The sequence below is a fragment of the Cetorhinus maximus genome, unplaced genomic scaffold, assembly GCF_964194155.1.
Source record: "Cetorhinus maximus unplaced genomic scaffold, sCetMax3.hap1.1 HAP1_SCAFFOLD_1730, whole genome shotgun sequence".
NCBI classification, from domain to species: Eukaryota; Metazoa; Chordata; class Chondrichthyes; order Lamniformes; family Cetorhinidae; genus Cetorhinus; species Cetorhinus maximus.
In genome coordinates this window covers 50,662-68,392 of record NW_027597670.1, presented here as the reverse complement: position 1 = coordinate 68,392, position 17,731 = coordinate 50,662, and the positions used below count along the sequence as shown (strand labels likewise).

The following is a 17,731-nucleotide window of genomic DNA, read 5'->3' as shown; positions in this document are numbered from 1 at the left end:
CATGTGTCTGCTGCCCTCGTCCTTCTAGATGGGAGCGGGTCGTGGGTTTGGGCGGCGCTGTCGAAGGAGCCTTGGCGAGTTGCTGCAGTGCATCTTGTAGATGGTACACACACACTGCTGCCCCTGTGCGTCGGTGGTGGAGGGAGTGAATGTTTGTGGATGGGGTGCCGATCGAGCCGGGGGGGGCGCTGCTTTGTCCTGGACAGTGTTGAGCTTCTCAAGTGTTGTGGGAGCTGCAACTCATCCAGGCAAGTGGGGAGTATCCCATCACACTCCTGACTTGTGCCTTGTAGATGGTGGACAGGCTTTGGGGAGTCAGGAGGTGAGTTACTCTCCGCAGGATTCCCAGCCTCCGACCTGCTCTTGTAGCCACAGTATTTATCTGGCTGGGTCCCAGTTCAGTTTCTGGTCAATGGTAACCCCCAGGATGTTGATAGTGGGGGATTCAGCGATGGGAATGCTATTGAACATCAAAGGGGAGATGGTTAGATTCTCTCTAGTGGTTGTTCCAGTTGAGTTTCTGGTCAATGGTAACCCCCAGGATTTGGATAGTGGGGGATTCAGTGATGGTGATGCCATTGAACGTCAAGGGGAGATGGTTGGATTCTCTCTAATGGTTGTTCCAGTTGAGTTTCTGGTCAATGGTAACCCCCAGGATGTTGATAGTGGGGGATTCAGTGATGGTAATACCATTGAACATCAAGGGGGCGATGGTTGGATTCTCTCTTGTTGGGAGATGGTCATTGCCTGGCACTTGTGTGGGCGCGAATGTTACTCGCCCCTTGTCAGCCCACATCTGGATATTGTCCAGGTCTTGCTGCATTTTGGACACGGGGCTGCTTCAGTATCTGAGGAGTCGCGAATGGTGCTGAACATTGTGCGATCATCAGCGAACATCCCTACTTCTGACCTTAGGGTGGAAGGAAGGTCATTGAGGAATCAACTGAAGATGGGACCTGCTCCCGATCCCTGTCCACTGACCCTTGGGTTAGGGAAGGGGGGTGGGATTAGTACCTTGGGGAACTGGCGGCCATCGTAGTTACAGATGATGGTGTTGGTGACTCCCAGGCGATGGAGATTCCCGACCACGCTCCTGAGCCTGTCACTGTTCGAGTCGTTCGCCACGATCACCCCCGTGTTCTTCATCAGCTGAGCTGCAGGGGTTGGGGGGGCGGGGGGACGGTGAAGAGGGGAACGAGACACAACGTGGAGTCAGTTAGCGGACGAACCACACACAGAGCAGGACCTGGGTCACCAGTCCAGCCCTCCTCCCCCCTCTCCTCCCCTCACCCCCCCCACCGTCCTCACCACAGTACGAGGTTTTGCCCCTGGGGCACAGCTCATGTCCAGCAGCTTCTCGTTCTCCTGGGGGGCAAGCGCCATGACGGGGAGCAGGCTGGAGGCTCCCTGCAGCATGTAGTGTCCGGCGAGGTACTCGGGGGTGGCACCTGGGAGAGGAACAGAGAGAGAGAGCGGGTGAGAGAGAGCGGGAGAGAGAGCGGGAGAGAGAGCGGGAGAGAGAGCGGAGAGCGGGGAGAGAGAGCGGGAGAGAGAGCGGGAGAGAGAGCGGGAGAGAGAGCGGGAGAGAGAGCGGGAGAGAGAGCGGGAGAGAGAGCGGGAGAGAGAGCGGGAGAGAGAGCGGGAGAGAGAGCGGGAGAGAGAGCGGGAGAGAGAGCGGGAGAGAGAGCGGGAGAGAGAGCGGGAGAGAGAGCGGGAGAGAGAGCGGGAGAGAGGGAGAGACCGGAAGAGAGGGAGAGAGCGGGAGAGAGGGAGAGCGGGAGAGAGAGAGCGGGTGAGAGAGAGCGGGAGAGAGAGCGGGAGAGAGGGAGAGAGAGCGGGAGAGACCGGAAGAGAGGGAGAGAGCGGGAGAGAGCAGGAGAGAGAGGAGCGGGAGAGGGGGAGCGGGAGAGCGGGAGAGCGGGAGAGCGGGAGAGAGGGAGAGAGGGAGAGCGGGAGAGAGGGAGAGCGGGAGAGAGGGAGAGCGGGAGAGCGGGAGAGAGGGAGAGAGGGAGAGAGGGAGAGAGGGAAAGAGGGAGAGCGGGAGAGCGGGAGAGCGGGAGAGCGGGAGAGAGGGAGAGCGGGAGAGAGGGAGAGAGGGAGAGCGGGAGAGAGGGAGAGCGGGAGAGCGAGGGGGAGAGCGGGAGAGAGGGAGAGCGGGAGAGAGGAGAGAGGGAGAGCGGGAGAGGGAGAGCGGGAGAGAGGGAGAGAGGGAGCGGGAGAGAGGGAGCGGGAGAGAGGGAGAGAGCGGTAGAGAGAGAGAGCGGGAGAGAGAGAGAGCGGGAGAGAGAGAGAGCGGGAGAGAGAGAGAGCGGGAGAGAGAGAGAGCGGGAGAGAGAGACAGCGGGAGAGAGAGAGCGGGAGAGAGAGAGCGGGAGAGAGAGGCGGGAGAGAGACGACGGGAGGAGAGACAGCGGGAGAGAGACAGCGGGAGAGAGACAGCGGGAGAGAGACAGCGGGAGAGAGACAGCGGGTGGCAAGGGGGAGCAGACCACACCGAACCACAGACATGCACACAGACGCAGACACAGACACAGACAGGCGCAGACACAGACAGACACAGGCGCAGAGAGAGAGAGAGCAAGACACAGACACAGTCAAACAAGACACAGACAGACACACACACACACACACACAGTGACAGGCAGACACACACACACAGAGACTCACCAATGGGGACGGACGAATCAAAGATGATCAGGCCGGTCTTTGACCACTTCCCCAGGGGGTCGAGATTCACCCCCCGGTTGATCAGCGCCTGCAGACAGAGGGACCACAATGGGCACAGATCAGGAGACAGCCGGTAAGAGCCGCTAAACGCGACCCACCCCCACCCACCCACCTCGCCAGCGCTCCACCCGGGGCCCCCCCCAAAACGGGCTCATTTCTCCCCCGATTCACAACAACGACCGCTTGCACAGCAAGAGCCCACGCAACTCGCCAGATCCCTGGCTCAGGAACCCTCCTGCCCGTTCTTCAGCCAATTACCCTTCTCTGTTTCGATGGGCCCCTCCGCTCCCCGTTCAGGCACTGAGCACCACATTGCAAGAGGGACTGGCATCAGGAGGAACAGTCCTGTCAGACTAGACGTGGGGGGTGTCAGGAATTCGAGAGAGAGGGGTCAGGAAATGCCAGAAACGTTCGGGTCAGGGAGAATCTGTCTGGGGGGAGGGAGTGGGGGGACAGGTTTACCTCAACGCCCATGAGAACTGAACTCAGCCTCTCCCTCGGAGGTCAGTCACAATGGACCCACAGCTCCCTCTCATCACTGACCCTCTAGTATCAGTGTGCTGTCCCTGTCCCTGGGAGTGTTTGATGGGGACGGTGTAGAGGGAGCTTTGCTCTGTATCTAACCCCGTGCTGTCCCTGTCCTGGGAGTGTTTGATGGGGACGGTGTAGAGGGAGCTTTACTCTGTATCTAACCCCGTGCTGTACCTGTCCTGGGAGTGTTTGATGGGGACGGTGTAGAGGGAGCTTTACTCTGTATCTAACCCCGTGCTGTACCTGTCCTGGGAGTGTTTGATGGGGACAGTGTAGAGGGAGCTTTATTTGTATCTAACCCCGTGCTGTACCTGTCCTGGGAGTGTTTGATGGGGACGGTGTAGAGGGAGCTTTACTCTGTATCTAACCCCGTGCTGTACCTGTCCCTGGGAGTGTTTGATGGGGACAGTGTGGAGGGAGATTTACTCTGTATCTAACCCCGTGCTGTACCTGTCCCTGGGAGTGTTTGATGGGGACGGGGTAGATTGGTCCCTGGTGCTTGTCCCTGTGATGAATAAACTGGGTTTTTATTCTCTGCCGTTGGAATAATAAGAGGCGATCGCAGAGAAACCAGGTTCTGGCCGGGGTTTGACAGGGCGGGTGCTGAGAGATTGTTTCCAATAAGTCGGTGAATCTGAAACAAAGTCGGGGTGGTGGGAGCAGTCTCAGGGTAAGAGGCCGATCATTTCGGACTGAGAAGAGGAGGAATTGCGTCGCTTGGAGGCTGGTGAACGTCCGGGGTTCTCCAGAGGGATGCGATACTCGATCGCTGTACGCACTGAAGGCCGGGATCGGGAGAGCTTCAGCCCCTCGAGGAATCGGGGGACATAAAACGCTGGTTAGGCCACAGCTAGAGTATTGCGCGCAATTCTGGAGTCCGCATTATAGGAAGGATGTGATTGCACGAGAGAGAGAGCAGAGGAGATATACCAGGATGTTGCCTGGGCTGGAGAATTTTAGCTACGAGGAGAGATTGGAAAGACTTGGATTATTTTCCCGGGAGCAGCGGAGATTGAGGAAGGACATGATTGAGGTGAATAAAATAATGAGGGGCATTGATAGGGTAGAGAGGAAGGAACATTTCCCCTTGGCGGAGGGATCGATAACCAGGGAGCATAGATTTAAGGCAGGGGGCAGGAGGTTTAGAGGGGAAGGGGCAAGGATTTTTTCACCGTCAGGGTGGTGGGAATCTGGAACTCACCGCCTGAAAGGGGGTTAGAGGCAGAAACCCTCATAACATTAAAATATTATTTGGATGTGCACTTGCGATGCCTTGGCAGATAAGTCTGTGGGCCTAGCGCTGGGGTGGTTAATATATAGAATAAGAGATACCCGGGAGTGAGTTACAGACTGGAATCTAATCGAGGGGTTCGGGGTGGTTTATATACAGAATAACAGATACCCGGGAGTGAGTAACAGACTGGAATCTAATCGAGGGGTTCGGGGTGGTTTATATATTGAATAACAGATACACGGGAGTGAGTTACAGACTGGAATCTAATCGAGGGGTTCGGAGTGGTTTATATATAGAATAACAGATACCCGGGAGTGAGTTACAGACTGGAATCTAATCGAGGGGGTCGGGGTGGTTTATATATAGAATAACAGATACCCGGGAGTGAGTTACGGACTGGAATCTAATCGAAGGGTTTAGGAGGTTTATATATAGAATAACAGATACCCGGGAGAGAGTTACAGACTGGAATCAAATTGAGGGGTTCGGGGTGGTTTATATATAGAATAACAGATTCCCAGGAGTGAGTTACAGACTGGAATCTAATCGAGGGGTTCAGGGGGTTTATATATAGAATAACACATCCCCGGGAGTGAGTTACAGACTGGAATCTAATCGAGGGGTTCGGGGTGGTTTATATATAGAATAACAGATACCCGGGAGTGAGATACAGACTGGAATCTAAACGAGGCGCTTGTGGGGTTTATATATAGAATAACAGATACCCGGGAGTGAGTTACAGACTGGAATCTCATCGAGGGGTTCGGGGTGGTTTATATATAGAATAACAGATACCCGGGAGTGACTTAAAGACTGGAATCTAATCGAGGGGTTCGGGGTGGTTTATATATAGAATAACAGAAGCCCGGGAGAGAGTTACAGGCTGGAATCTAATCGAGGGGTTTGTGGGTTTTATATATACAATAACAGATAACCCGGGAGTGAGTTACAGACTGGAATCTAATCGAGGGGTTCGGGGTGGTTTATATTTAGAATAACAAATACCCGGGAGTGAGTTACAGACTGGAATCTAATCGAGGGGTTCAGGGGGGTTTATATGTCGAATAACAGATACCCGGGAGTCAGTTACAGACTGGAATCTAATCGAGGGGTTCGGGGTGGTTTATATATAGAATAACAGATACCCAGGAGTGATTTACAGGCTGGAATCTAATAGAGGGGTTTGTGCGGTTTATATATAGAATAACAGATACCCGGGAGTGAGTTACAGACTGGAATCTAATCGAAGGTTTCGGGGTGGTTTATTTTTAGAATAACAAATACCCGGGAGTGAGTTACAGATTGGAATCAATTTGAGGGGTTCGGGGTGGTTTATATATAGAATAACAGATTCCCGGGAGTGAGTTACAGACTGGAATCTAATCGAAGGGTTCAGGGGGTTTATATATAGAATAACAGATACCCGGGAGTGAGTTACAGACTGGAATCTAATCGAGGGGTTTGGGGTGGTTTATATATAGAATAACAGATACCCGGGAGTGAGTTACAGACTGGAATCTAATCGAGGCGTTTGTGGGGTTTATATATAGAATAATAGATACCCGGGAGTGAGTTACAGACTGGAATCTCATCGAGGGGTTCGGGGTGGTTTATATTTAGAATAACAGATACTCGGGAGTGAGTTACAGACCGGAATCTAATCGAGGGGTTCAGGGGGGTTTATATATAGAATAACAGATACCCGGGAGTCAGTTACAGACTGGAATATAATCGAGGGGTTCGGTGGGGTTTATATATAGAATAACAGATACCCGGGAGTGAGTTACAGGCTGGAATCTAATCGACGAGTTCGGGGTGGTTTATATATAGAATAACAGATACCCAGGAGTGAGTTACAGGCTGGAATCTAATCGAGGCGTTTGTGGGGTTTATATATAGAATAATAGGTAGCCGGGAGTGAGTTACAGACTGGAATCTAATCGAGGAGTTCGGGGTGGTTTATATTTAGAATAACAGATACCCGGGAGTGAGTTACAGACTGGAATCTAATCGGGGGGTTCGGGGTGGATTATATATAGAATAACAGATACCCGGGAGTGAGTTACAGACTGGAATCTAATCGAGGCGTTTGTGGTGTTTATATATAGAATAATAGGTAGCCGGGAGTGAGTTACAGACTGGAATCTAATCGAGGGGTTTGGGGTGGTTTATATATAGAATAACAGATACCCGGGAGTGAGTTACAGACTGGAATCTAATCGAGGCGTTTGTGGGGTTTATATATAGAATAATAGATACCCGGGAGTGAGTTACAGACTGGAATCTCATCGAGGGGTTCGGGGTGGTTTATATTTAGAATAACAGATACTCGGGAGTGAGTTACAGACCGGAATCTAATCGAGGGGTTCAGGGGGGTTTATATATAGAATAACAGATACCCGGGAGTCAGTTACAGACTGGAATATAATCGAGGGGTTCGGTGGGGTTTATATATAGAATAACAGATACCCGGGAATGAGTTACAGGCTGGAATCTAATCGACGAGTTCGGGGTGGTTTATATATAGAATAACAGATACCCAGGAGTGAGTTACAGGCTGGAATCTAATCGAGGCGTTTGTGGGGTTTATATATAGAATAATAGGTAGCCGGGAGTGAGTTACAGACTGGAATCTAATCGAGGAGTTCGGGGTGGTTTATATTTAGAATAACAGATACCCGGGAGTGAGTTACAGACTGGAATCTAATCGGGGGGTTCGGGGTGGATTATATATAGAATAACAGATACCCGGGAGTGAGTTACAGACTGGAATCTAATCGAGGCGTTTGTGGTGTTTATATATAGAATAATAGGTAGCCGGGAGTGAGTTACAGACTGGAATCTAATCGAGGGGTTCGGGGTGGTTTATATATCGAATAACAGATACCCGGGAGTGAGTTACAGACTGAAATCTAATCGAGGGGTTTGTGGGGTTTATATATCGAATAACAGATACCCGGGAGTGAGTTACAGACTGCAATCAAATCGAGGGGTTTGTGGGGTTTATATATAGAATAACAGATTCCCGGGAGTGAGTTACAGACTGGAATCTAATCGAGGGGTTCGGGGTTGATTATATATAAAATAACAGATACCCGGGAATGAGTTACAGTCTTCAATCTAATCGAGGGTTTCGGGGTGGTTTATATATAGAATAACAGATACCAGGGAGTGAGTTACAGACTGGAATCTAATCGAGGGATTCGGGGTGGTTTATATCTAGAATAACAGATACCCGGGAGTGAGTTACAGACTGGAATCTAATCGAGGAGTTCGGGGTGGTTTATATACAGAATAACAGATACCCGGGAGTGAGTTACAGGCTGGAATCTAATCGAGGGGTTCGGGGTGGTTTATATATAAAATAACAGATACCCGGGAGTGAGTTACAGACTGGAATATAATCGAGGGGTTTAGGGGGTTTATATATAGAATAACAGATTCCCGGGAGAGAGTTACAGACTGGAATCTAATCGACGGGTTCGGGGTGGTTTATATATAGAATAACAGATACCCAGGAGTGAGTTACAGACTGGAATATAATCGAGGGGTTCGGGGGGGATTATATATAGAATAACAGATACCCGGGAGTGAGTTACAGGCTGGAATCTAATCGAGGGGTTCGGGGTGGTTTATATATAAAATAACAGATACCCGGGAGTGAGTTACAGACTGGAATATAATCGAGGGGTTTAGGGGGTTTATATATAGAATAACAGATTCCCGGGAGAGAGTTACAGACTGGAATCTAATCGACGGGTTCGGGGTGGTTTATATATAGAATAACAGATACCCAGGAGTGAGTTACAGACTGGAATATAATCGAGGGGTTCGGGGGGGTTTATATATAGAATAACAGACACCCGGGATTGAGTTACAGACTGGAATATAATCGAGGGGTTCGGGGTGGTTTATATATAGAATAACAGATACCCGGGAGTGAGTTACAGACTGGAATCTAATCGAGGTGTTCGGGGTGGTTTATATATAGAATAACAGATACCCGGGAGTGAGTTACAGACTGGAATAAAATCGAGGGGTTCGGGGGTGGTTTATATATAGAATAACAGATACCCGGGAGTGAGATACAGACTGGAATCTAATCGAGGGGTTCGGTGGGGTTTCTAAATAGAATAACAGATACCCGAGAGTGAGTAAGAGACTGGAATCTAATCGTGGGGTTCAGGGTGGTTTATATATAGAATAACAGATACCTGGGAGTGAGTTACGGAGTGGAATCTAATCGAAGGGTTTAGGGGGTTTATATATAGAATAACAGATTCCCGGGAGAGAGTTACAGACTGGAATCAAATTGAGGGGTTCGGGGTGGTTTATATATAGAATAACAGATTCCCGGGAGTGAGTTACAGACTGGAATCTAATCGAGGGGTTTGTGGGGTTTATATACAGAATAACAGATACCCAGGAGTGAGTTACAGACTGGAATCAAATCGAGGGGTTCAGGGGGTTTATATATAGAATAACAGATACCCGGGAGTGAGTTACAGACTGGAATCTAATCGAGGGGTTCGGGGTGGATTATATATAAAATAACAGATACCCGGGAGTGAGTTACAGACTGGAATCTAATCGAGGCGTTTGTGGGGTTTATATATAGAATAATAGATACCCGGGAGTGAGTTACAGACTGGAATCTAATTGAGGGGTTCGGGGTGCTTTTTTTATAGAATAACAGATTCCCGGGAGTGAGTTACAGACTGGAATCTAATCGAGGGGTTCAGGGGGTTTATATATAGAATAACACATCCCCGGGGGTGAGTTACAGACTGGAATCTAATCGAGGGGTTTGGGGTGGTTTATATATAGAATAACAGATACCCGGAAGTGAGTTACAGACTGGAATCTAATCGAGGCGTTTGTGGGGTTTATATATAGAATAATAGATACCCGGGAGTGAGTTACAGACTGGAATCTAATCGAGGGGTTCGGGGTGGTTTATATTTAGAATAACAGATACCCGGGAGTGAGTTACAGACCGGAATCTAATCGAGGGGTTCAGGGGGGTTTATATATAGAATAACAGATACCCGGGAGTCAGTTACAGACTGGAATCTAATCGAGTGGTTCGGTGGGGTTTATATATAGAATAACAGATACTCGGGAGTGAGTTACAGGCTGGAATCTAATCGAGGAGTTCGGGGTGGTTTATATATAGAATAACAGATACCCGGGAGTGAGTTACAGACTGGAATCTAATCGAGGGGTTCGGGGTGGTTTATATATAGAAAAACAGATTCCCGGGAGTGAGTTACAGACTGGAATCTAATCGAGGGGTTCGGGGTGGATTATATATAGAATAACAGATACCCGGGAGTGAGTTACAGACTGGAATCTAATCGAGGGGTTCAGGGGGTTTATATATAGAATAACAGATACCCGGGTGTGAGTTACAGACTGGAATCTAATCGAGGGTTTCGGGGTGGTTTATATATAGATTAACAGATACCCGGGAGTGAGTTACAGACTGGAATCTAATCGAGGGATTCGGAGTGGTTTATATCTAGAATAACAGATACCCGGGAGTGAGTTACAGACTGGAATCTAATCGAGGAGTTCGGGGTGGTTTATATACAGAATAACAGATACCCGGGAGTGAGTTACAGACTGGAATCTAATCGAGGGGTTTAGGGGGTTTATATATAGACTAACAGATTCCCGGGAGAGAGTTACAGACTGGAATCTAATCGAGGGGTTCGGGGTGGTTTATATATAGAATAACAGATACCCAGGAGTGAGTTACAGACTGGAATCTAATCGAGGGGTTCGGGGGGGTTTATATATAGAATAACAGATACCCGGGATTGAGTTACAGACTGGAATCTAATCGAGGTGTTCGGGGTGGTTTATATATAGAATAACACATACCCGGGAGTGAGTTACAGACTGGAATCTAATCGTGGGGTTCAGGGTGGTTTATATATAGAATAACAGATACCTGGGAGTGAGTTACTGAGTGGAATCTAATCGAAGGGTTAAGGGGGTTTATATATAGAATAACAAATTCCCAGGAGAGAGTTACAGACTGGAATCAAATTGAGGGGTTCGGGGTGGTTTATATATAGAATAACAGATTCCCGGGAGTGAGTTAAAGACTGGAATCTAATCGAGGGGTTCAGGGGGTCTATATATAGAATAACACATCCCCGGGAGTGAGATACAGACTGGAATCTAATCGAGGGGTTCGGGGTGGTTTATATAAAGATTAACAGATACCCAGGAGTGAGTTACAGACTGGAATCAAATCGAGGGGTTCAGGGGGTTTATATATTGAATAACAGATACCCGAGAGTGAGTTACAGGCTGGAATCTAATCGAGGAGTTCGGGGTGGTTTATATATAGAATAACAGATACCCGGGAGTGAGTTACAGACTGGAATCTAATCGACGGGTTCGGGGTGGATTATATATAAAATAACAGATACCCGGGAGTGAGTTACAGACTGGAATCTAATTGAGGGGTAAGGGGTGGATTATATATAGAATAACAGATAACCGGGAGTGAGTTACAGACTGGAATCTAATCGAGGGGTTTGTGGGGTTTATATATAGAATAATAGATACCCTGGAGTGAGTTAAAGACTGGAATCTAATCGTGGGGTTCAGGGTGGTTTATATATAGAATAACAGATACCTGGGAGTGAGTTACGGAGTGGAATCTAATCGAAGGGTTTAGGGGGATTATATATAGAATAACAGATTCCCGGGAGAGAGTTACAGACTGGAATCAAATTGAGGGGTTCGGGGTGGTTTATATATAGAATAACAGATTCCTGGGAGTGAGTTACAGACTGGAATCTAATCGAGGGGTTCAGGGGGTTTATATATAGAATAACACATCCCCGGGAGTGAGATACAGGCTGGAATCTAATCGAGGGGTTTGTGGGGTTTATATATAGAATAACAGATACCCGGGAGTGAGTTACAGACTGGAATCTCATCGAGGGGTTCGGGGTGGTTTATATATAGAATAACAGATACCCGAAAGTGAGTTACAGGCTGGAATCTAATAGAGGGGTTTGTGGGGTTTATATATAGAATAACAGATACCCGGGAGTGAGTTACAGACTGGAATCTAATCGAAGGTTTCGGGGTGGTTTATATTTAGAATAACAAATACCCGGGAGTGAGTTACAGACTGGAATCTAATCGAGGGGTTCGGGGTGGTTTATATATGGAATAACAGATACCCGGGAGTGAGTTACGGACTGGAATCTAATCAAAGGGTTTAGGGAGTTTATATATAGAATAACAGATACCCGGGAAAGAGTTACAGACTGGAATCTAATCGAGGGGTTCGGTGGGGTTTATATATAGAATAACAGATACCCGGGAGTGAGTTACAGGTGGGAATCTAATCGAGGAGTTCGGGGTGGTTTATATATAGAATAACAGATACCTGGGAGTGAGTTACAGACTGGAATCTAATCGAGGGGTTCGGGGTGGATTATATATAGAATAACAGATACCCGGGAGTGAGTTACAGACTGGAATCTAAAAGAGGCGCTTGTGGGGTTTATATATAGAATAACAGATACCCGGGAGTGAGTTACAGACTGGAATCTAATCGAGGGGTTCGGGGTGGTTTATATATAGAATAACAGATACCCGGGAGTGACTTAAAGACTGGAATCTAATCGAGGGGTTCGGGGTGGTTTATATATAGAATAATAGAAGCCCGGGAGAGAGTTACAGGCTGGAATCTAATCGAGGGATTTGTGGGTTTTATATATACAATAACAGATAACCCTGGAGTGAGTTACAGACTGGAATCTAATCGAGGGGTTCGGGGTGGTTTATATTTAGAATAACAAATACCCGGGAGTGAGTTACAGACTGGAATCTAATCGAGGGGTTCAGGGGGGTTTATATGTCGAATAACAGATACCCGGGAGTCAGTTACAGACTGGAATCTAATCGAGGGGTTCGGGGTGGTTTATATATAGAATAACAGATACCCAGGAGTGATTTACAGGCTGGAATCTAATAGAGGGGTTTGTGGGGTTTATATATAGAATAACAGATACCCGGGAGTGAGTTACAGACTGGAATCTAATCGAAGGTTTCGGGGTGGTTTATTTTTAGAATAACAAATACCCGGGAGTGAGTTACAGATTGGAATCAATTTGAGGGGTTCGGGGTGGTTTATATATAGAATAACAGATTCCCGGGAGTGAGTTACAGACTGGAATCTAATCGAAGGGTTCAGGGGGTTTATATATAGAATAACAGATACCCGGGAGTGAGTTACAGACTGGAATCTAATCGAGGGGTTTGGGGTGGTTTATATATAGAATAACAGATACCCGGGAGTGAGTTACAGACTGGAATCTAATCGAGGCGTTTGTGGGGTTTATATATAGAATAATAGATACCCGGGAGTGAGTTACAGACTGGAATATCATCGAGGGGTTCGGGGTGGTTTATATTTAGAATAACAGATACTCGGGAGTGAGTTACAGACCGGAATCTAATCGAGGGGTTCAGGGGGGTTTATATATAGAATAACAGATACCCGGGAGTCAGTTACAGACTGGAATATAATCGAGGGGTTCGGTGGGGTTTATATATAGAATAACAGATACCCGGGAGTGAGTTACAGGCTGGAATCTAATCGACGAGTTCGGGGTGGTTTATATATAGAATAACAGATACCCAGGAGTGAGTTACAGGCTGGAATCTAATCGAGGCGTTTGTGGGGTTTATATATAGAATAATAGGTAGCCGGGAGTGAGTTACAGACTGGAATCTAATCGAGGAGTTCGGGGTGGTTTATATTTAGAACAACAGATACCCGGGAGTGAGTTACAGACTGGAATCTAATCGGGGGGTTCGGGGTGGATTATATATAGAATAACAGATACCCGGGAGTGAGTTACAGACTGGAATCTAATCGAGGCGTTTGTGGGGTTTATATATAGAAGAACTGGTAGCCGGGAGTGAGTTACAGACTGGAATCTAATCGAGGGGTTCGGGGTGGTTTATATATCGAATAACAGATACCCGGGAGTGAGTTACAGACTGGAATCTAATCGAGGGGTTTGTGGGGTTTATATATCGAATAACAGATACCCGGGAGTGAGTTACAGACTGCAATCTAATCGAGGGGTTTGTGGGGTTTATATATAGAATAACAGATACCCGGGAGTGAGTTACAGACTGGAATCTCATCGAGGGGTTCGGGGTGGTTTATATTTAGAATAACAGATACCCGGGAGTAAGTTACAGACTGGAATCTAATTGAGGGGTTCGGGGTGGTTTATATATAGAATAACAGATTCCCGGGAGTGAGTTACAGACTGGAATCTAATCGAGGGGTTCGGGGTTGATTATATATAAAATAACAGATACCCGGGAATGAGTTACAGTCTTCAATCTAATCGAGGGTTTCGGGGTGGTTTATATATAGAATAACAGATACCCGGGAGTGAGTTACAGACTGGAATCTAATCGAGGGATTCGGGGTGGTTTATATCTAGAATAACAGATACCCGGGAGTGAGTTACAGACTGGAATCTAATCGAGGAGTTCGGGGTGGTTTATATACAGAATAACAGATACCCGGGAGTGAGTTACAGGCTGGAATCTAATCGAGGGGTTCGGGGTGGTTTATATATAAAATAACAGATACCCGGGAGTGAGTTACAGACTGGAATATAATCGAGGGGTTTAGGGGGTTTATATATAGAATAACAGATTCCCGGGAGAGAGTTACAGACTGGAATCTAATCGACGGGTTCGGGGTGGTTTATATATAGAATAACAGATACCCAGGAGTGAGTTACAGACTGGAATATAATCGAGGGGTTCGGGGGGGTTTATATATAGAATAACAGACACCCGGGATTGAGTTACAGACTGGAATATAATCGAGGGGTTCGGGGTGGTTTATATATAGAATAACAGATACCCGGGAGTGAGTTACAGACTGGAATAAAATCGAGGGGTTCGGGGGTGGTTTATATATAGAATAACAGATACCCGGGAGTGAGATACAGACTGGAATCTAATCGAGGGGGTCGGTGGGGTTTCTAAATAGAATAACAGATACCCGAGAGTGAGTAAGAGACTGGAATCTAATCGTGGGGTTCAGAGTGGTTTATATATAGAATAACAGATACCTGGGAGTGAGTTACGGAGTGGAATCTAATCGAAGGGTTTAGGGGGTTTATATATAGAATAACAGATTCCCGGGAGAGAGTTACAGACTGGAATCAAATTGAGGAGTTCGGGGTGGTTTATATATAGAATAACAGATTCCCGGGAGTGAGTTACAGACTGGAATCTAATCGAGGGGTTCAGGGGGTTTATATATAGAATAACACATCCCCGGGAGTGAGTTACAGACTGGAATCTAATCGAGGGGTTCGGGCTGGTTTATATAAAGATTAACAGATACCCAGGAGTGAGTTACAGACTGGAATCAAATCGAGGGGTTCAGGGGGTTTATATATAGAATAACAGATACCCGAGAGTGAGTTACAGACTGGAATCTAATCGAGGAGTTCGGGGTGGTTTATATATAGAATAAAAGATACCCGGGAGTGAGGAACAGACTGGGATCTAATCGAGGGGTTCGGTGGGGTTTATACATAGAATAACAGATACCCGGGAGTGAGTTACAGGCTGGAATCTAATCGAGGAGTTCGGGGTGGATTATATATAAAATAACAGATACCCGGGAGTGAGTTACAGACTGGAATCTAATCGAGGCGTTTGTGGGGTTTATATATAGAATAATAGATACCCGGGAGTGAGTTACAGACTGGAATCTAATTGAGGGGTTCGGGGTGCTTTTTTTATAGAATAACAGATTCCCGGGAGTGAGTAACAGACTGGAATCTAATCGAGGGGTTCAGGGGGTTTATATATAGAATAACACATCCCCGGGAGTGAGTTACAGACTGGAATCTAATCGAGGGGTTTGGGGTGGTTAATATATAGAATAACAGATACCCGGGAGTGAGTTACAGACTGGAATCTAATCGAGGCGTTTGTGGGGTTTATATATAGAATAATAGATACCCGGGAGTGAGTTACAGACTGGAATCTCAGCGAGGGGTTCGGGGTGGTTTATATTTAGAATAACAGATACCCGGGAGTGAGTTACAGACCGGAATCTAATCGAGGGGTTCAGGGGGGTTTATATATAGAATAACAGATACCCGGGAGTCAGTTACAGACTGGAATCTAATCGAGTGGTTCGGTGGGGTTTATATATAGAATAACAGATACTCGGGAGTGAGTTACAGGCTGGAATCTAATCGAGGAGTTCGGGGTGGTTTATATATAGAATAACAGATACCCGGGAGTGAGTTACAGACTGGAATCTAATCGAGGGGTTCGGGGTGGTTTATATATAGAAAAACAGATTCCCGGGAGTGAGTTACAGACTGGAATCTAATCGAGGGGTTCGGGGTGGATTATATATAAAATAACAGATACCAGGGAATGAGTTACAGTCTTCAATCTAATCGAGGGTTTCGGGGTGGTTTATATATAGAATAACAGATACCCGGGAGTGAGTTACAGACTGGAATCTAATCGAGGGATTCGGGGTGGTTTATATCTAGAATAACAGATACCCGGGAGTGAGTTACAGACTGGAATCTAATCGAGGAGTTCGGGGTGGTTTATATACAGAATAACAGATACCCGGGATTGAGTTACAGACTGGAATCTAATCGAGGTGTTCGGGGTGGTTTATATATAGAATAACAGATACCCGGGAGTGAGTTAAATACTGGAATCTAATCGAGGGGTTCGGGGGTGGTTTATATATAGATTAACAGATACCCGGGTGTGAGATACGGACTGGAATCTAATCGAGGGGTTCGGTGGGGTTTATATATAGAATAACACATACCCGGGAGTGAGTTACAGACTGGAATCTAATCGTGGGGTTCAAAGTGGTTTATATATAGAATAACAGATACCTGGGAGTGAGTAACGGAGTGGAATCTAATCGAAGGGTTAAGGGGGTTTATATATAGAATAACAAATTCCCGGGAGAGAGTTACAGACTGGAATCAAATTGAGGGGTTCGGGGTGGTTTATATATAGAATAACAGATTCCCGGGAGTGAGTTACAGACTGGAATCTAATCGAGGGGTTCAGGGGGTGTATATATAGAATAACACATCCCCGGGAGTGAGATACAGACTGGAATCTAATCGAGGGGTTCGGGGTGGTTTATATAAAGATTAACAGATACCCAGGAGTGAGTTACAGACTGGAATCAAATCGAGGGGTTCAGGGGGTTTATATATAGAATAACAGATACCCGAGAGTGAGTTACAGACTGGAATCCAATCGAGGAGTTCGGGGTGGTTTATATATAGAATAAAAGATACCCGGGAGTGAGGTACAGACTGGGATCTAATCGAGGGTTCGGTGGGATTTATACATAGAATAACAGATACCCGGGAGTGAGTTACAGGCTGGAATCTAATCGAGGAGTTCGGGGTGTTTTATATATAGAATAACAGATACCCGGGAGTGAGTTACAGACTGGAATCTAATCGACGGGTTCGGGGTGGATTATATATAAAATAACAGATACCCGGGAGTGAGTTACAGACTGGAATCTAATTGAGGGGTAAGGGGTGGATTATATATAGAATAACAGATAACCGGGAGTGAGTTACAGACTGGAATCTAATCGAGGGTTTTGTGGGGTTTATATATAGAATAATAGATACCCTGGAGTGAGTTAAAGACTGGAATCTAATCGTGGGGTTCAGGGTGGTTTATATATAGAATAACAGATACCTGGGAGTGAGTTACGGAGTGGAATCTAATCGAAGGGTTTAGGGGGATTATATATAGAATAGCAGATTCCCGGGAGAGAGTTACAGACTGGAATCAAATTGAGGGGTTCGGGGTGGTTTATATATAGAATAACAGATTCCTGGGAGTGAGTTACAGACTGGAATCTAATCGAGGGGTTCAGGGGGTTTATATATAGAATAACACATCCCCGGGAGTGAGATACAGGCTGGAATCTAATCGAGGGGTTTGTGGGGTTTATATATAGAATAACAGATACCCGGGAGTGAGTTACAGTCTGGAACCGAATCGAGGTATTCGGGGTGGTTTATATATACAATAACAGATACCAGGGAGTGAGTTACAGACTGGAATATAATCGAGGGGTTCGTGGTGGTTTATATATAGAATAACAGATACCCGGGAGTGAGTTACAGACTGGAATCTAATCGA

General features: G+C 46.7%; 1 protein-coding gene across 1 annotated transcript in view; it reads right to left on the bottom strand.

The window, feature by feature from the left end:
• Window positions 1-939: 939 nt before the first annotated feature.
• LOC144676606 (28S rRNA (cytosine-C(5))-methyltransferase-like) overlaps window positions 940-17,731 on the bottom strand; it is a gene marked incomplete at its 5' end in the record, with an annotated part of 64,705 nt that continues 47,913 nt past the window's right edge. The window contains 3 exons of the mRNA XM_078536981.1: window positions 940-1,149; window positions 1,309-1,448; window positions 2,668-2,755. Coding sequence (XP_078393107.1) covers window positions 940-1,149; window positions 1,309-1,448; window positions 2,668-2,755 — 438 coding nt within the window. The remainder of the gene's footprint in view (window positions 1,150-1,308; window positions 1,449-2,667; window positions 2,756-17,731) is intronic.